Source organism: Dendronephthya gigantea, unplaced genomic scaffold (assembly GCF_004324835.1).
Source record: "Dendronephthya gigantea isolate DGI-Jeju-01 unplaced genomic scaffold, DenGig_1.0 000007F, whole genome shotgun sequence".
NCBI classification, from domain to species: domain Eukaryota; kingdom Metazoa; phylum Cnidaria; class Anthozoa; order Malacalcyonacea; family Nephtheidae; genus Dendronephthya; species Dendronephthya gigantea.
In genome coordinates this window covers 2,534,819-2,555,423 of record NW_021163017.1, presented here as the reverse complement: position 1 = coordinate 2,555,423, position 20,605 = coordinate 2,534,819, and the positions used below count along the sequence as shown (strand labels likewise).

The 20,605-nt window shown below is 37.1% G+C and overlaps 2 protein-coding genes across 2 annotated transcripts; one reads left to right on the top strand and one right to left on the bottom strand.

Moving 5' to 3' along the window:
- Nucleotides 1–8,800: 8,800 nt before the first annotated feature.
- On the bottom strand, nucleotides 8,801–14,148 carry LOC114516937 (programmed cell death protein 6-like). The gene is made up of 7 exons (XM_028536558.1): nucleotides 14,039–14,148; nucleotides 13,906–13,967; nucleotides 13,328–13,372; nucleotides 11,772–11,915; nucleotides 11,376–11,390; nucleotides 11,075–11,184; nucleotides 8,801–9,943 (listed from the first exon to the last, which is right to left on the bottom strand). Exons 1-7 carry the CDS (start codon nucleotides 14,107–14,109, stop codon nucleotides 9,842–9,844), a joined length of 549 nt encoding a protein of 182 aa, XP_028392359.1. The 5' UTR covers nucleotides 14,110–14,148; the 3' UTR covers nucleotides 8,801–9,841.
- A 784-nt stretch (nucleotides 14,149–14,932) lies between these two features.
- LOC114516939 (programmed cell death protein 6-like) lies at nucleotides 14,933–20,550 on the top strand. The gene is made up of 7 exons (XM_028536561.1): nucleotides 14,933–15,096; nucleotides 15,260–15,321; nucleotides 15,994–16,038; nucleotides 16,457–16,600; nucleotides 16,839–16,853; nucleotides 17,618–17,727; nucleotides 18,740–20,550. The coding sequence occupies exons 1-7, from the start codon at nucleotides 15,053–15,055 to the stop codon at nucleotides 18,842–18,844; spliced, it is 525 nt and encodes a 174-aa protein (XP_028392362.1). The 5' UTR covers nucleotides 14,933–15,052; the 3' UTR covers nucleotides 18,845–20,550.
- The last annotated feature ends 55 nt before the right edge of the window (nucleotides 20,551–20,605 follow it).

The window sequence follows — 20,605 nt, the reverse complement described above, 5'->3', positions numbered from 1 at the left end:
GTGTTTCTCCTGCTTTCATGTTCATTTTTATTACTAAGAACATTTACGACACAAAATTTGCATACCTGGGCTGGCTACGCCGCTGTGAACGACGCGACCATAACGCCTATAAGGCGTCTTGTTTTAAAACTCACTGCCGTCAGATCGGATGACATTTCGAAGTGGTTTGCTGATTATAACTTGCGATTCCTGTTCGAATACTTGACCGATTTTAACAAAAATAGGCGCACTTTAAAGAAGAAATTGTCCTCAGTAGATACATGTTTTTTTTATATCAATATGTTGTCAATTCGCTAAGATATTCACTTTAAAGTGCATGTGCTTTTTATATTATTCAATATTGCACATCAAAGCGGCCTAATCCTTAAAATATTGCCCAAAATGCAAACGAACACCGGTTGCAGTGGTTTAGTTCACATATTCAGGATTATTTTGATATCTTTAGCGTCAAAATTGAGCCTTTAGAAGATTTTTGCCGTTTTTTTATATAAACATACATTGATGATATGAATTTCGCGTCACCGGCGATAATATTTCACAATAATAAAAATATCGAGAAAAAATTCGGGCAAAAAAAGCCGAAAATCTGCCCCCTAGGTCCAATTTTACGTCAGAAATCGATTTCCGGGGTCAAATTTACCCTAGGGGGAAGGCATTAGGGAGTTTTGTCACATTTTCCAACCGCATGACAACATTCCGAGCATGCGGTAAGAATGCGCTTAGCAACAATTATCGCTTAGAACTTATAAAAAATAATAAAATGCTATTTTCTCCGCTTCTTTTGCACATCCTACCCTAACAATTACTCAGAACTATAACAGAATGATAGTATGTGAAATTCAGACATTTTAAAGAACACAGAGCACAAAAAAAAGCGAGAAAATACTGAATTTCTAAAGTAATATGGTTGCTATGGGGAGTAATTTGAGATAACAAAGCAACATATTATTTGATTCATGTTTTGACTTATAATACAAATGCAGTTTATTACTATATGCAGGTTTTAAAATACTATTTAAATCGTCTTTTCAAGCTCTATCGTTTGGTGGTATTCCAGGGTCTTTAGTCCAAATACTTGCTGAGATATTTAATGTTTTGCTTTTCCCGACAATATTGTCCGGTTGAATATCCACTTGTCGACAGTGAGTTAATATTATTTTCCTCTCGGGTCGACCCCCAGCGTCGCTAGCTGCAGGCCATATCACCCTAATCGTGGACCTGCGCACAGGTAAGTTGCTAGGCTACGGTACCAAGACTCTATCATCAGCTCTATTATTATATCACGTGTTGTGTTCACTTTGGGCATAATTCGTTTCACCTTCGAAGCAGTAAAGTAGAATCAATAAAGCGATCAAAATGCTAGCAAGTGCTATCTTTATCTTTACGCTCATTACACATACAACTGCACACACCGAGCAGAGTGAACCTGCATTAAAGCATGTCAAGCAGTTTCGAAATGGGCTGTTCTGTGTTTTTCCTGCTTTCAACATGCAACCTATAGTTCGGTATATTGTTCATTTTTATTATTAAGAACATTTACGACACAAAATTTGCATAGCTGGGCTGGCTACGCCGCTGTGAACGACGCGACCATAACGCCTAGTAGGCGTCTTGTTACTGCGTCGCGCACTGCGCGAACGCAGTCTTAAATTGCCGTCGGTGTTTTTTTTGTTTTTTTTTTGTTTTTTACGTTTTCGACCCGGTCTACCTGGCCGCGCAGGCCAACTAAGATACTCGTATTTTGAACTCGTTTGATTTCGTATCGAAATATTTTCGTGCTAAACACACTTCAAATAGTAATCTAAGCCTAGTAACCCCCACAAAAGAAATATTTTACTGAAACAAAAAAATCGAAAAAGTTTGTTGTCGCCGGGATTCGAACTCGGGTCGTGCGAACTAAAAGCAGGAAACTGCATGCACGATACACGTCATATAAAATAACACGTACACGAGTCGCTGTGCATGGCCGATAGCGCAGGAAATCTAGACGTTTGTCGTTCGAGAAAATACGTACAGGTAATCATAATGCTGGATTCTTGACTTGTCTTGTTTAATATGCTCACCCTGCATACACCAGCACACACTGATCATAGTAAACCTACACTAAAACGGGTTTACAGACAACGATCACATCAGATCACATGAATCAAGAAAGCCTTTTATGCCATGAAAGCCTTGTATTCTATGAAAGCCTTGTATGCCATTCTATGCCATTTTTCAATCAAACCGCACTTTCCTTTCAAGGGTAAAAACGGCCAGACCAATCCTATTGAATTTCAGTACAAACTGATTCCCAGAGTACATGATTCCAAACTCAGCCATATTCACGTATATCTACATTAGCTACATATGCCTAGCACCAATAATGCAGTTTTACCCCTATATTCTGTACGAAGTGCTCTATTTACTAGAAAACCTTAGAAAGAAACATTTTTCTAAAGGAATAAATATTGACAGGAAATGGGGCACAGTTGCATGCAACGATTGGCGCGACGCAGTAACCGCCAGAATAGGCGTCTTGTTTTATATAAATTGAATACAAGCAAAAAGATGGCGACTGAAATAAATGGCGATGACTTTCGTGGACCGCACTGAAGTTGAATCAAAACCCGAAAAATTTAGTTGTGACTTGTTTTCCCACGAAGAGGGCTTTTGAGGGGTTATATGAATTATGAGGCGATCTTGCATTACTGCATGTTGACCTCATATTTTGCTCTGGTTGCACGGTTCAGACTTTGTGTTAGAACATCGCTGTAATCATGCAGTAATACACGAGAGCAAAAATGGCATGCAAATATGCATCGAATTTAACTCGATGAATTCGACTACGTTTAAAAAAGGTGCATGAGATAATATGTACTGGTATGTACAGACACCTGATCTCTGATCTCTACATTGTAGCTGAATGCAATCTCAATTATTTCCCAAGCTAAACTGACGTGTAAGAACGCTGGCGCAAGAAGCAACGTCCAAGTTCTGTGGGCTTATTATGCGTGTGCTGTACTCGAACACTTTTATGGAAAATTGTAATTTGCAGCTGTGTCGATCCCATCACAACATATTTACAGACTTGTATACACATAAACTAATGGTGCAGCCATATAATATTGATAAACTGACAAAGTATGGTGTATGATTTACTGCTACTATTCACAATTAGGTGAAAGTACAACCCGTGCAACGTGTCCAATAAATACCTATTCTAATTTATGCTAAGGCGAAATTGGTCCACTCCCAGTCTCCAGCAAAACTGTGTCTAACCATGCACTTGGATCTAAAACATTAACACATATTACCGGTTCCCTCGTCCGGTTTGGTAGCCATAGTTAACCCCAGAATTGCCTTGTTGTGGTTGGTTAAGATTCGGATTTCCCTGCATGGGCATGCCGTGCATGTTGACGATCACGTTCGTCGGCTCTTTCTTCCGTTTGCGACGATCGCTAACACATTTGCAGGTGCAGGTAAGTGATAGCGAGAGCACCAGCGCGGAGCCGCCAGCTACGAGGCCAACCTGAATTGGTGTTAACTCGAACGGCTTACTGCAACTTTCCGTGCAGTTACCACTACTGGAGCAGCAACCCCCGCCACATTGGCTGTCTTCGTCGCATGGGTATCCACTGCAGTTCTTGGCGCAGGCATAATACTTGCCACAGCATCTGAAGTCACACCCAAAACACCTTGGCTTCGGCGAGGGCTTCGTGGTCGGTTCGCTGCATCTTTCCGTGCAGTTACCATTATCGGAACAGCAACCACCGCCACACTGGCTGCTGTTGTTACATAGAGCGCCAATGCAGTTTGTAGCGCAGAGATTAAACTTGCCACAACATTTTATTTCGCAATCGTCACATAACCCATCACACTCAGGACACCTCAACCTTGCATTTGGAAAAACGTTTATCGAAGAGTTGGTTAGTGATATCGGAGTTTGAGTTGATATTGTGGAATTTGCCGAGGCTGTAACCTTTAAAGCAACAAATATTACAGCGCAAACGAGCGTTATCTTTAACATGACTGCTTTCCACGAGTACAAAAGGCATACAAACTATTTTACTTATTAGTTATGTTTGGGCCGGTGCTCATTCTAAGACGCAGCTGGAATCGAACTCGGAGGTTAATGGTTCGGTATAATCGACATTGATAAATCGACATGTTTTCGTCCTTTTGTTGATCTCCGCATGAACGACATGCATGAAATTGTTTGATATATACACACGGTGTTATACACATGCAGTGTATTATATCTCGATAGCGACTTTTAGAGTAAACGCGTTTAATTATTGCTTATTTAACATGATCAGACTCTATTGGCTCTATTAATTTGGAGGTAGAGCTTACGCACGCCTTTCTAAAGACGTATCTCGGGAAAAACTGATTGACATGTGTACTTGTGGCAGTCAGTGCTTGATCCACATGTGGTAACGTTAGCTTTCAGTACCTAGATTTTTGCCGATACGGGATTGTTACAAATTGAATATAAGCCAGGGGTGCATGGTTGCAATGAAATGGTGATTATATACGCGTCGCTTTGACCATTTTCCATGCAGCGACGAAACCCATAAAAATATTTTAGAGATTTGTTTTCGCGGATTTGTGAACAGTATATGCACGAATTGACGAGTCCTACATTACTGTTGACCCCATATTTTACATATATGTAAAAGGAGGCATGCAGGTTTTCGCCGAAATCAATGAAAATATGTTCAATCATAGGGTAACAAAAATTTTACCAGCTTCCAGGAGATATACTATACACATGCCGAAATATGAACTATTGAACTATTAAATAATGTTTCCTGTATATTTTTGAAGTGTTTATATAAACATGCAGTATTTTCAAAGTTATGTGGATATGTTTGATATATGCATATACAGTTATATATTAAAGACTCGGTAGGGACCAACGCAAAGCTTGCCGTATTCAGTGTCGCTATCAATTCTATCTTCATAGGGAACCCATTTTTTCTATGGCGAAGAATTTTCTACAGTGCAATAGTCGTTCACTTATATATTGCATCATTGAACTCACAGCTTGCAACACCTGAACTTGAACTTCATTAGACTTCACAATAGAATTAAAATATGAAGAAAGTACACGTTGTACAAAACCAAAATATACCTATACAAATTCCGCGTGTATATGCATGATAACAGTTTGCCACGAGTGCATAAATTAAGATAATTTTTATTGAATTATCGAAAAATGTTAAAAATTTGTTACTGACTTGGAGTAGCTCATTTATAAAGGGAGTTCTACAATGCTGCATCGTTACGTTCCAACTAAAGCTATTATATTAAAACAGCATGCAAGGTGTCGTTCATCCCTATCAAATAATGTATAATTTTCCCCGTCCAAATCCTAGTTAGTATAACGTTAATATTCAAAAACTTTCCCGGCCGGTGTTTTACATAATTATAGTGGTGAATGCCCTTTTGCTGCACAGAAGGATATCGCACAACAATGAGGTTTTTATTGAATTTATTAAAATCTTGTACATGCAAGTGCGATAAATGGTATATACATAATTTCAAGTCTTAATTATACAGTCGTGAAGTGAACGTTCTCTAGGATGAATAGCGATTTCATAAGAAATTAAGGACTATGTATGATTTATACCACTGGATTTTAACAATAATATAAAGGACGATGCAACGAATCAATCATTGTCAGTATTTCGTATACAAACGTTATACCGTGCCATTCTTAAACAAAATTCATTATCGCTTGCCTCGTCCCGTTCGGCCCATATTCGTTTGGTAGCCCTGGTTTGGTTGATACCCCTGGTTGGTTTGGAAGCCTTCGTTGGGCTGGTAGCCTTGGTTTGCTTGGAAACCTTGGTTGGACTGATAGCCCTGGTTGGTTTGGAAGCTTTGGTTGGGTTGATAGCTCTGGTTGGCTTGGAACCCTTGGTTCGGCTGATAGCCCTGGTTAGGCTGATAGCCTTGTCCCTGGTTAGGCTGATAGCCTTGTCCCTGGTTAGGCTGATGATAGCCTTGTCCCTGGTTAGCTTGATAGCCTTGCTTAGCTTGGTAGCCCTGCTTGTTTTTGTAGCCCTGCTTGGTGTTGATGTTGGCAGAAGCCGGTGGCGAAGTGGATACATGAGGGGTTTTCATTTCGTGTTGTTGGTTTTGATGAAGATCATTGCTAGGCATTGCGACGTTAACAACCACATTATCTTCATCCTTTTTCTTCTTCTTGCGACAACAGCGACGGCGAATGCACGAAACGAGACAGCTAATGAGGGTCGTGAAGACGAACACAGATCCACCAGTTATAAGGCCAATAGACATCTTTGACAAATCGGTGGGACAAGGTTCGGAGCAAAAACCGACAACACAACAGCCGTCGCCACATTCGCTGTCCTCATCGCACGAGTAGCCGGTACAGCTGGACAAACAGGCTTGAGACTTTCCACAGCATTGACTATTACAATTTTTACACGCTGACTGCACTGAGGCCACGAGAGCAGCAAGAATTACAAACCAGACTGTTGTTGACGTGGTCATGGTTGTTTCAGGCGAGTTGAATACAACAGTGATCTACGGGTGGATTTAAATGCACTCCACTATTGTATACTCTCAATTCCCGTGTGGTGAGTACCGCCCATAGACAGTTGGGCAGGAATGCAGACAAAAAGGCTGTTTCTAATTTACTCGTTTTGCCCGCGCGATGCAAAGCGGGCTTAAAAAACCCATTCCGGCGGGTGTGACGGGCTACTGAAATAAACTTCAAGCCTGCGGGTAAAGCGACTACAAATAAACATGCATTAAAGACATAGATTGCTGAATTTTATTGCGAAAAAAAGGAAAAAATGTTAAAAGGCAATGGCAATCCAACGTCAAGGCGACGCGACTCGCCAATTCAATAATCTAATCGTTAGATAATATATATAGATATGATAAGATATGATAAATTAACTTATTTATCTGCACGATGGCCTTACACATAGTTGTTAATTGAATGCAATCAGTTAGTTTATCAGATAGGACGTGTGATATTAACAAACTGTTTAACACACACCTCAAGATACCGTATAACCTAGAATAGTCGATGAAATGTGTTAGAAAACTGATAAAGCGAAGCCAAATGAACTTTGTCAATGAAATAGAAATATTATCTCAAAGCACTTTACTTTATACTTATTATCTTAACACTTCGTTTCAAATAGTTTGTTCTGGCGGTTTTGAAAGTGCTCAGCTATAGTATCATTATTTTGAAGATTGTATTTCTGGTTAAAACTTTATTTCTTATAAAATTCCTTACGGCATGCACATTATTGTACACCAGAACTAATGCATTAGATCATGCAGGCATACATGCATTTAACAGACACAAGCTAAAACTAGATAAACCTAACGGCAAAAAAAAAAGATTCTCTTACACTTACAGAGAAGCCTGTGTCTGAAACAATTTACCCTATTAGTTGCGTGGCTTACAATTTTAAGCAACTGTAAACTAGCCATTTTTGAAGCTTTGAAGTGTTTTAAGTTATGACCAAGGTAAATTGCATTCCAGTCGGGCAATTTTTACCGAGTTTATTCCTTCCGTTTAGACCTTACCACATGTATCCAACAGGCATAACGAAAACAAAATGATTAAAATATGGCACCGATTCCCGAATATATCTTCAGAATGTGAATATCAAATACCAGCCTATTGCACGTTGAAGCCAACCCCGAGACGGGGACATTTTTGGGAAAAAACCGCGATTCAACGATACAATTATTAACGATAATATTGTCATGCACTATCAGCCTTTTTTTTGCCTTTCAGAATTTATTTTATCGATACCGATCTTCAGTATCGTGAGAAAATGCAAATATTTGTTAAACGCCAGCGTGAAGACAGGAGACAAAACAATTTGGTAGAGCATTATTGATCATATTTGTAGATTAAAAACAAGTTGTAGACCTATACGCAGAATTGACTTTTGAGAAATCCCACATTGGCACATATTATATTTCTTTTCGTTCAGAGAAAACCATTCACAAACGATGTTTGGCGTTGGGTGGAAAAAACCGATCATATTCCACCCTCTCGAAGGAATGTTTCATTGCATGTACAGGAAGTCCAACGGCAACGCCTTAGATGCGCATTAATTTCCATATGCGAGGATAAAAATATATACGCATGTGCACTCGCCAGCTATCGTATAGTTTCATTCGATGAAAACTCTCGCAGTGTGCCATTCATTTGGCATTGCAAGACATGAAATCCATAGCCGCGTTGATACTCTGGACATAAGCCTGACGTAATCCGTCTGGTTTGGCTCAGATTCATATATATATCGTATATAAAAACGTACGTTGGTCTGGTCTAAGGCCAAGCAAGATTACGCCTGAGAAGGCTTTGCGCAGTGCAAACACTTCGGTCTAGACACAGCCTAGAGCTATAGGCCAGACTTATTGTGTTAACACACGGTTAGGAATGGATAAATGAAGGGGCGTTAGAGAAACACGGGGCATGACGTCATCATAAGTACTTGTAAAACTACGATTTAACTACTCAAAATCTAGTTAAAAAGTTTTATACAACCCGCCCCTGAACGTCACATTTGTACTCCATCTTCAGTGCTGTTGTGATTGGCTGGGCAGCTCACTATTCTATATGTAGCCCAGTAAACCTATTCAAGAAACATGACTGGCCGCTATTTCGGTGCTCCCAACTCCCTTCACTTTATGTACCACTTGCAAGACGTATAGGTAATGACGCATGTGGATTACGAACATAAATTAAAAGGGTACACCTATATATGATAATTTCATATGGTCATGGTATATTTTCACAGGAAGTAAAATGGAATATTCCCACAGACATACAAAGAAATCTGCCGCTACGTAGCTATGCTCTTGTGGCAAGACAAACCCCTATAATAGGCTATACACACTGCAACTATACGCGCGTTTACTTTAAATCGCGCAGATCGGGAGTGAATTCTGATCCTATCAAAATAGAGACGCAAATTCGGACAAGGTCGTACATGTGATGAGAACACAATCATGCTTGAACGTGGGTAGGAAAAACACGCGGTATTGAAGAAGTATATGGCAACATATTCTAATGATTCTATTTTACGTTCTCAATACGTGCACATAAAGCGTGTCATTACATCTATTTATAGTAACCTACAGTATTTTCATAACACCGTGCAAGTGCTAGCGTTGACAAAGAAGACATAAAATTAGTGTGTTTAAAATGCACGAAATCTAGGACGCAGACGTGATATAAAAACAGCCGCTATTGTACGGAACCAAATTCTATTTTGCTTTACACACGGCTTTGACTTTGTTTAATACTAAAAGGAATCTATATATAATTACTATCCGTGCTGTGAAGCTGTGGAAACAACGGCAGTATTATAGCTCACGAACGCGTCGAAGATTTTGGTGCAACTCAGACTGCCTATTACTATAACAGAAGCAACCAGAATGTCACAGAGTAGAAATGTACCCAGGGTATGTAGAATCGAAGTCTGGTGTTTTTGTCCATGGGGCATTTAACTCCTGTCAAACCCATTCTGGCTAGAACAACTACAAAGGTGGGCTACACCACGTGCTTGTTTCACTAGCCAGGATGGCGTAATTGGTACCAAATATAAAACGCCGACAAATTTTTGCTGAAGACAGACGTCTAGCGTAGCGTAGCCAGTCTGACGATTTGATGTTCATCGACTGTGAAAACACAATAACTCGAAAATTTTTTGCCGGAGTCGACTTCCAGTAGAATTATTTCCCCCATTCTGCAGAGACGTATATATATATATATATATATATATAATGATACGGTTTAGATATGAGCATGCAAGGTGATTGTATGTATATTTCGACACGTACGTCCCAATGATTATACTTTAAGTGTGAATACTAGGCTGAGAAATTGTTCATAATTTATTTGAATCCATCCATTCCTGTTGGTGTCATAGTTTTGAAATGCCTGAGTAAGGGTCTAAAATATCATAAAAAAAATTGGCCATATGTGAATAGTGCAGGAGATAAAAAAAATTGACGGGGTGATACTTATGGAAGAGAAAAAAACTTTATCTTAAACTTTAAAAAACGTTTGTAGAATAATTGTCCTTTCGGATCAGAAGGGAATACTAGCTTTGCTGATGCAGTTTCCATAAGAAGCTAGTGAGCTATAAACAAGGGTGGTCAGATGGGAAGATGGAAAGAATACTGTTTGTACAGCTACGTTTAGACTTACTACAGCTATGTTTACCTACAAGTGTAAGTTCTATACGAAAGCGGTGGGTAGTAAAAAGAATGGTCTGTGCGACTGTTAAATATACCGATATACAGTACGTACATCCAGAAAATATAATAAATAGATTTTAGTATATCGATACAGGATATTTTACCGTATTATATATAGTAACGAACTAACGATAACTTTTATTACTATAACCTATACTGTATTCCACTAAAGTAAAGAACGACAATCCAAAAAATTAGGTAATAAAATTAGCGACCTTCCTAAAGGCTAGGTGAGGTCAATTAATCTGAGTCGAATACTTCAACGTCCATTGCAATAAACGATCTCAACCAAAAAACACACTCCTACGTATGCTTCTGCATGCATGCTCTTGTAGAAACTTTGTGTAAAATGTGAAAACTATGTATGTCTACTGAATCTACGCTATTCATGTACATGTACTGTAGGTAGAACTTCGATGGCAATTTAGGAATAAAGGAACAAATATTCAAAATTCACATCGACATCATAAAAACATATGTATTCGTTAAAGTTTTGAATTTATCGCTTTAATTTGCACTTTTACTTTTAGCTGAAACTCAAAACTTTCTTTAAATTCTCATTGAAGAATTTTCCTTTATTGTAATTATCAAAGGAAAACTGGTATACTGGTAACATACATAGTTAGGTATATACCTTACGATGTACCGATACTGAAAATTTAACAGTAATACTTCGGCGCAGACGTTTCTCATAGTTGCATAGTTACCGGCAGTGGAGATACTTCAACGCAGCGAAGCGCTAACCAACAACGCATGTATCAAAGACAAAGATAGTTCCACAAAGGAAAATGATAAACTCAGAATTAGGCATAAAATGACTGACCTGAATGACAACACAACATTGGATAAAATCATCGAACTTGATCACACCTTGACCAGTTCGGTCAAACTTTCGTAAGAGAACTCCATAAAACCTGTCTGACAACCGAAAACCTGCGAAATGAACAACAAAATACTGTTAAGAATAACCTTAGAAAAATTATTCCATATAGAGTTTAAAACAAGGTTGGAACCTAAGGTCATTCATTGCAAAAACATGTTTGTAACTAAGAACATGTTTGAGTATAGACTTTTAACTTTTCACTCTAGTTAAACTACTATGCTTTATGTTGAAAAAAACTTACCAAAACTTGTCAATGCTGTAAGGAAAAAAGAAAAGAAAAACAGGGATAAATTAAACATTCTTTTATAACCAAAAGATGAAATACCGTCCTATAAGTGGGTTTGACTCGTGCGTTATTGGATAATGACCTACAGTAGTAGCGATTGAAACACCAGGCAGAAAGTATGATTTAAAAATGAAAATTAAGGTCCAGAAAAGACTTTCAAACAAGACAATGTTGTGATGTTAAATTATGTCATATATAAGCCTGTTCGAGTCTGGAACCACTTTTTCGATTACATGGATACTAACAAGCTCAAGTGATTAATTAAAATATGTCATCATATTGATTCAGTCATTTATCATAAGTCACTTCACAAGTGAGATTTGGTAAAAATCTGTGTAGGTACATACTTACCACTTTGTAATTCACCCTTATCAATACTTCCAGAGTTATCTCGATCATAAGTTCTGAAAGTCTTCTGCCAGTCAGTGATGTATTTCCATAAGCTGCCAAACTCTTGGTAGTTGATTGTACCGTTGTTATCTCGATCAAACATCCCTGGAAAATGTTGAATAGTTAAAGTTTAGTTAAAACAAAGACATAAAAAATAACAAAATGACAGGGAATAAGTACAACTTTTGTGATTTTCAGAATTATTTAAAAATTATGTGTCCAAGGGAAGGTGCTTGATAATCACGGTGACTTGACCAATAAGTTATCAGTTGCAATAAAGTTGATTGCTAATAAAACCACAAGCTGCTTGACAACTAAAGATTACCTGTCACACAAAACCATAAATTTAAGTAATCAAATGCCCCTGTAGCACTACAAACTTTATTAAAATCCACAATACAGAATTCTTTGGAAATAAAATCAGAAAAGCTGACTCCAAAATAAAAAGTTATTTGGGAGCACCATGCGAGGGTACTAATTCCGCCCAGAGATTAGGAATTACACCTAGGTATTGTGACAGAACATAGCGGAATCCTAAGATGTCAAAATCTAGGTCATGGAAGTTGGATGGTGTTAGTTATGCACATGCACAAAATTTAAATGAGTGAACCATTAATCAGCAACTTTCTGACTGGCTGAGTAAGAAATTGGTATTTTTTTATAAAATTGTTTTTAAAAATTTCACCAAATAAAATGGGAAAAATTATAACAGATGTGCACAACGAAAATCATCAAGAAACATTTATCAAAAACAAAAAGGGTTGTTCGTCAGATTAAAAAGCGAAAAAGGAACAATTTACGCTCTATATGAAGCTTTGAAGCGTTTTTATTCGTTATGTGTCTATAGTATATTACGTAGTTGTTTATAATACTTCTGTGTTTGCTGTACGTATGAAGAGGGATGCAGTTTATTTATACATGAGCTTGATAGGTTGTTTTCTAAAGTCATATTGGGCTATGAAAGGCTTTTGCATCATGTAGCTTTAACTTCAAAAAGGTTTTTTTCCAAACGTAAATTTATTTTAATGTAAACTGTCGCTTCAAAATCAAAGTTTTTACAGTCAACAGCAGAATTTATACATTTGAAGAATATTTGAGGTTCTGTACTACATTGTAGATTTTGTAATGTTTTGATGTTTTTCTGAAGCCAAAAATGTTGAAATTTCAACAGTTACCTAAGCTGGTAGGGTCTAAAAATGCCTGTGGAAAATGGGTGACACAACCTTCAATGTTATGACTATATTTTGTACATAGCAAATAATAAAAATATTGGCTATTGACGATTTGCCATTGAGTCATTCCATTATATAAACTTATAGTCATAGTTATAGCTAATCTAGGCCCTGAAGATTATTTTCTTGGTTTAAAATGGTGAGGGGTGCTGTATGCATACATGTATTTCTAGTGTAAGTTGATAATTTAACCTTACAAGACATTCCATAGTTGTGCCAATGCCTGATAATTCAGTGGCAATAGCTTTCAGTAATTACCTTTGTGATTATACTTAAAGTACTTACCAATCATGAGTCTAACAGTCTCAGGATTGAATGGAGTCCAGGAACCTAAAGTAAAAAGGCCAGTTTAATCTTTTGATAACCTATATCCAGGCAGGGGATTAGGAATTATAGACAATATAATTAAGTATAATGCCTATACATGAATGCAGGAGGGAAAATATAATATGCAGTTTACCCAAGTATTACTCAAGTATAAAGTACAAATGATAAAATAGAGTATGAAGACCTAGCTGAGCAGAAACTGTTGATTACTATCTAAAAATTTCAACCTAGACCTAATTAAGTCATAACCCCATGATACCGTTTTCATCATTATAAACCATTTCAAAAGGTTCTGAAAATGATGAGTCACTTCAGATTGCTTCAATTATTTCAGCTTGTCAGCAAATTTGACAGTTCTAATTGAAATTCGAATCTTGTATTCTTGCTTGACTTTTGAACGAATATTTTTAAACCGACGCTTGTTTATTTCCTTTCTACGTAATACAAACGCTCCTTTACTCTGTTTGAACACAGGCTTTTGCACAAATAAATTACAAAACCTCTTGAATGGGGCAAATATTTTACAATATCCTTACCGTTTGACAAAGCCTGTTGTAGCTCGTTGGCGGAAATTGAGCCGCTTCTGTCCCGGTCAACACTGGAAAATGAAACTAATATAGTAATGCTTTGAAAACAAAAGCTCGGACGTATTTTTATCAAAGAGCTTACCTTTGAAATACGCCCCACAAGAAGTTCTGGTCAATTCCCGGAGCAGCTTGCTGTTGGCCATAGTACGCCATGTTTGCCAACTGTGGTTTCCCAAATGTATGTCCGCGTCAAAGAAAAGGCCTCGAACTAGTTCTAAAATCTGATATCCGGCTGAATTCCTGTGATCCTTTGGAAATTTTTGAGGTGGAGAGCATCCTCGTGGGTGGGGAGGCGCACCCATTCACCCAACACAAATTTCCGCTATTTCAGAAAGGATTTTTCCTTGTGGCAAAAATTACATCTGTTTAATATTTAGCCATCAGCTCCAAAATTAACAGTAAATATTCTTTGTAAATTCCCACTGACGTGCTATATATTGTTTTTATCTTTACGTTCCAATATCAACTCATTCCAATATTGGTGTTATACGAAAGTCATGTGACAAATGTCAGATTGTCCCGATTGTTTTTGGCTATGCAAAAACAGCTGCAATGTTCGTTTAGACTTTGTATGTGTCTTAGATATTTCCGTTACTGGCCTTTTACCTCTAGTTACTACAAAAAAGTCGCTGACAGTGACTGGTATGTATAATAAAACCCCTTGCCGGCTTGTCCCCTACGACCTACGGTATCGTCAATATATCTACCGTTATCTACGCGTACGGTGTAAAAATATGCTAGGGACGCTCATAAACGTATATAAGCGCACGACTATTGCGATTGCGTCAATTTGTTACATAGATTGACTAGATTCATATTCGATAGGTTTATTATGCGCCCAGTGTGTTCGCCTAGTTCGGATATTGTATGTTTTGCACTTTTGGCTTTTGCATACAAATTACTACTAACAAATTACAATTTACAAAGATAAAAATTAAGGTATGAAGTGGAAGTTACGACGGAGGAAATAGAATTTTTTCTTCGACTTCCGGTTTCAACGGGTAAGGGAAAAATACAGATACGAAATTTGATTAGAGAGGAAATTGTGTACAAAGCATATTGCAGCATAAATACAGAGTAACAGAACCTAGGAAAAATGCCCCCAGTTGATAGACATTTCTTATGGAACATATTCCACAGGTATTGTCAAAGGATTTATTATGAAATATCTCGATTTTGGTTCCAGTTCTATTTTTCATCGCGTGACCCAACGACGACATTCGTCGCAAGTAATACACGTTTTGACTTTTGAAGGCGACATGAAACGCAAGGTGCAGATAATTTTTGTATTTTTATACCGTAGGATCGACAAAGACAAAAATGGATCGATTAGTGGTGATGAATTGCAACAGGCGTTAGCAAACGGTATGATTTAAAAAATATACATCTTTATAATACAAACACAGCAGTCGTGAAAATGTTCTTTTAGATATCTGCTACTGTACTTATTAAGGAATATATGATGTTTGAATTTATTATTTCCTTGTTTGATTTCCTTCTAATAACGCACACGCCTGAGCTGCATATGAGACTGGAATGGTCTCGATAAATTGCTAGACTGCAATTTCTTGGAAATCATTTAGGACCCTACTCCAAATCAAACTGAGTACGCTCAGAATATAAGAAGAAACATGTAAAATAATTCAAGAAATTTGAACCCGCGATTCGCGCTTGAAAGAAATTTTCGTTCGAAACTTTTTTTGACAGTTTGACATCATTTCCAAATATAAACAAACAGTTATTTTTCAGGCACAATAAAATAACAATATATATTATGTATGACCAGTTCATTTTTGCATTCCTCTAATGAATATGACATTGATGCCACTGCCATTGTCTGGCCTAAGAAATTCCTCACTAAAAGTGTTTTCTTTGTGGGTTCAAATTCCACTGATTATGAATATTAAATTTTCATTTCTTTCAATTAATCCTTGAAATTTGAAAACATACATAACAGCACTAGTTACACCAAACTTTCAATTATTCATTAGCAGTGTCAATGTTTGAAGTAATTGAGAGCAACCATTTTATATGTAGGTTCATGGACTCCATTTAACCCAGAGACGATTCGACTTATGATGGGTAAGGCAAAGCTGAAAGTTCGATAAACTTGATTTCCTGTAAAATGTCACCTAGCATTACAACCCAATATACAGCAAGGAATTTCTTGCTTACTAATTTCTTATCTTATCCGAATCGTAAATACCAAATTGGGTTTCTAGCCAGCTACTATGTGCACAATTTTAGCATTCGCATTGCAATTGCCTGGTCAGATAAGACCGCAATCTTTTCTTAATTTCTGTGGAAATGATTATATATAAAGCATGCACATTATATACTAAAAACAATTAATTAGCTCAAAACGTAGAGACAAAAACAGTACATCATTGCATGATACCTAATCACCCGAATTGATACCTATAATCACCCCAAAAATATGTATTCTATATCACATACAAGCAATTACGGCACTGCATGGCATATGTTGTTTTTTATCTAGGTATGTTTGATACTGATGGGAATGGTGTGATTGATTTTAATGAGTTTGCAGCACTGTGGCAATATGTTTGTGATTGGCAAGAAACTTTTAGAAGTTTTGATTTGGATAACTCAGGGACAATTGACAGAAATGAATTAAAATCAGGTATTAATTATATGTAATTTGGCTTATATAGTTTTACCTCCAATGAAATCCAAGTAGTATTTCAAAATACAGCATTATGTGAACACTTGAGATATTCAAACAGCAAGGATATGGAATTGATGATCTAGCCTGCCCTTAAGAATGTTTTAAAATACATATACTCTATAACTGAATTATTGTGCTGGTGTTTGGATTAACATTGGTCATAACTAACATTAACGTTTCTTCTATTGTCTAGCACTGAAAAACTTTGGTAAGTCGACTATTTTACAAATCTATGACTGTGTAAGTTGTATCAAATATTGTATTTCAACGCGGTTATTTGAAGACGCTATAGCCACTATAGCTGCCACACAATTCTGCCACACTCCCCCCTAGTCCCTCCTAGTTATATATACAGCTTATACAGCTACGTTGTCCAGATTAAGTCTCGCTTTGCCTTATCTCCGGTAACCGAGATGAAGGGCCCAGATGTCGATTTAATAGCATTTTCGTCGCCTCATCAAACTATAATAACTATAATTATGCCTTTGATTATGGACTTTTAGATGCCCATATCTGATAGCGACGAAAATACCCGTGCCTAAGATCTAACGTTTTAGACTTTATAAATAGATCGAAAAAACGTTCGGGAAACACAACTTACCGTCACAATAATACGAAAATAAAAAATCCTTCAGCTAAAGCGTCAACAAAACTTGTTCTCGAAAACTAACCACAGGAAATTAAGTCATTTACAAATAACAAATATTTTTTTTTGAAATTTTCCCGCTTTTTTTCATGTCAATATGGACATGGACATAGGTAGCCTGCGTATACTCAGTTAGTTCCTGTGTAGTACAGTTTCTAGGGGAAGTATTTCTGCAGGTCGAGACGCTTGTCTTGCCGCGTTATAGCGGATGGACCGATTTATATTCCGGTGATCTGATTTTAAAATTAAGCTGCATGCTGTTGTTTATTTTGGCCGCTGTCCAGAAAACGTTTCAAGGCGTGATATTTATTTTTTTTCTATATTAGGATTTAACCTTTCAGAGAGGTTTTATGACATTTTGATACTAAAATTTGACCGCACTGGACGTGGAGATGTTCGCTTTGATGATTTTATCCAGTGCTGTGTTGTCCTACAGGTATAGTATAACATTTCTAGTAGCTAAAAATAAAATCCCCCCTTTTTTCATCCTGCATAATCTTTTCCTCTCGGCTCTCACCTGAGGCTTGTAGATTCACGAAGAAACGGCAATATGTACTAGTTTAAAGTGAAAGCCAAGTCCCGGCTCTACTTAGCCTAGCCTAGCTTAGCAAGTTTTGCTCATAACAATTGTGTGGGTTCTCTGTTACCAGGTGTATAAAACACACTATTAACTCACTCTGATTGGCCAATTCTGTTACTAACTCTAGTTAAAAGTTACTTTTTCATTCAATCAGCCAGGGATGTAAAAGTTGCCTAAATTTCGCTAAATAAACCCTGTTCATATATTCATTTAGAAAAATAGCGAGCGGAACGGGTGTAAGATCTAATCAAAATTAAAGTATCTCATATTTTAAAACTTTAAAATAAGTATAAAAGCCTTTATATATACTAGAGCGACAGATCTGTTTTAGCATTTCTCAGTGGCAATTTAAAACGTAAACTACATATGCAATAAATTTGATACAGATCGTCCTCAGTGCCTTACAAATGTTCACGTGTTAGATTATAGCCTATTATATATGGCACTTCATGAATTTCACAAATTAGGGTGAAAACTAGTACATTACAGTGCCATACCTATTTTTAAATGTACAAAATATTTGAAACAACTGCCGACTGCAAATTTGCAGCAATTACTCGAAATAGACATTCAAAATAGCTTTAAAATATCATCGAATTCAAATAGGCTTCTCTTAGTGACTGCAGCTTTTTTCGGCTGCCCTTCACAATGGTCTGAGGCCGTGTAGGTTGTCTTCAAGAAGGTTTTTTCTCTCTGAACCTTATTGCATCATTGTATGGTCGCGATCTAAACTAACGCATGCGGGTAACTTCTGAAGCCACCCAGCATAAATGTATACAGTGTTAAAAACAATTCATTCAAAAAAACATGGGAATAAAAAATGCAAGGTGATGTATTGATATATAGTTGTTCTCAATTTATTTTTTAGACGTTGACAAATGCTTTCAAACAATATGATCACAATTTAAACGGTTGGATAACTGTAAGCTACGAACAATTTCTTACAATGGTATTCAGCTGCAAGACAAAGTGATGTTACTTATTAATATGTTATAGTCTGCCTACGTAGTCATATATAAAAGCTCATTAATTTTTCCCACATTCGGCGACAAAAATCGTAGCGTTTACGCCGGCTGCTGGCTTCCTTTTATTAATTTGTCCTCATTTGATAGATGTCCTCCTCAAAGGCCTGTTTACACTACACGGTTATGCCGTTATGGTTACAAATGTATCAAAACTAACCATATCAGGGGGAGTTTTACCCAAAAAGTATGATGGTATGATTCCTTTAAAGCTAAGCAAATGGAAAAGTTCAGGGGTCAGAGATACTTTAAAACAACTTAAACTGATGTCGTGCATGACCATGTGAATCCGGTATAGTGTAAACGTGGTCTATAAAAAGCTAGTAGATATACTTCGAGATTTTCGGCTGCCTATAGCTAATTGCCCTACTTGACAAGGGTACTTAGATCGGTGCATGATCCATAGTTCGAAGTTATCAGATCAGTGCATTAGCCATTTCCAATGGTGTGCTGTTTCTTTCCAATATTATGTAGACCCAAAATTCTAGTCTTTCCCAGACTAAATACTAAAGAGTCCGGGGCTGGTTGTATAAAACTCTTTTACTACATTTTGCATAGTTAAATCCTACAGTTAACTCAGAAATCTGATTGCCAATTCCTTCCTTAACTAAAGTTAACTGTCTAGTCTTTTATACAACTAGCCCCTGAACTAGCTATAACATTGGTATACTTATCTGCGAAGTTCGTCTATTTGACGGGTAAGTTGTTTGCATGTGTGTTAGCCAGCGTTAACTCTGAATATACAGAGACGAATTATCGGACAAGATATTTCTAAAAATCGACGTATGCATGTTTGATGCATTGCGCTGCTGATCTTGTTGTTTTAGGCGGCGTTGCGCGCTCGTTCTTAAAAACGCAAAATAATGTTGTAAAATAAAATTAGCAATGCATGTGGTTCGTAGCGATATTAGTAGATACTGTATGTTAATAGGTTAATAATATTGTAGATAATCATAGAGCTTAGTATTTTTGCGCAATTGGGTGCAGAACAGCGGTAGTTTCATGTTGATCGTACGTAGTGAGTAGGTGGATGGATAAAGAAAATATATGCTTGCATGTAAATGAATTAAAAAAGCATTACCGAATTCTTTACTCTGAATAAAACGGCTTTATTCCAATATTTTGTTGCCATTTCTTTTCGTGGAAATTCGCAAGAATGCATCTGGTGTGCAATGCAACTCTGCCTTTAAGGGGCAGCCGTTTTGAAACGCAACGCATTTACCACCTCGTAGCAAATAATACCTCAGATTTTTGCTGGCTGAAAACCAATCAAATCACCGAAAATAATACTTGTCATAAAGCAACATTATACTATATAGGGCTGTTATGTGTTACACAAATGGGTTACACGTAGGTACACGTATAAGTTTAATCATGAACGTATAAGGTCTTGCTTAAAAAGTGGTATAGGTTTGACTCTTATTAAAATGAGATGCTGATCAGACTTCTGAATCAGAAGCTTTTGCTAAATGTAACATTCTTCTTTTGCCAATTAAAGTCGTTAAAGGCGGTTGAATATCGCGAGAAATACCCTTTCATTTCTGTTGGTAGCCAATTGATGAAAAAAGTACATTTGTCTGATGCAATCATGTTTCTTTACGCTCTGATTTGAAGGTAATAAAAAAAATTCAGTTTTCTACTGACTTCTAGTTATTTTATTAAGTGAGTGGTTTTGGAATTTCATAAGTCTTTTAGCGGAAAATAAGCTTCTA

Excerpts from the sequence above, each read along its gene's own strand:
- LOC114516937 (XM_028536558.1), bottom strand. The coding sequence starts at position 14,109 with ATGGCGTACTATGGCCAACAGCAAGCTGCTCCGGGAATTGACCAGAAC. Across the intron at positions 11,916-13,327 it reads GACTGTTAGACTCATGATTG|GGATGTTTGATCGAGATAAC; the intron begins GTAAGTACTTTA and ends AACATTTTCCAG. Across the intron at positions 9,944-11,074 it reads AATGTTGTGTTGTCATTCAG|ACCCTTACTCAGGCATTTCA; the intron begins GTCAGTCATTTT and ends ATGATATTTTAG.
- LOC114516939 (XM_028536561.1), top strand. The coding sequence starts at position 15,053 with ATGCCCCCAGTTGATAGACATTTCTTATGGAACATATTCCACAG. Across the intron at positions 15,097-15,259 it reads TTATGGAACATATTCCACAG|GATCGACAAAGACAAAAATG; the intron begins GTATTGTCAAAG and ends TTTATACCGTAG. Across the intron at positions 16,039-16,456 it reads GACGATTCGACTTATGATGG|GTATGTTTGATACTGATGGG; the intron begins GTAAGGCAAAGC and ends TTTTTTATCTAG.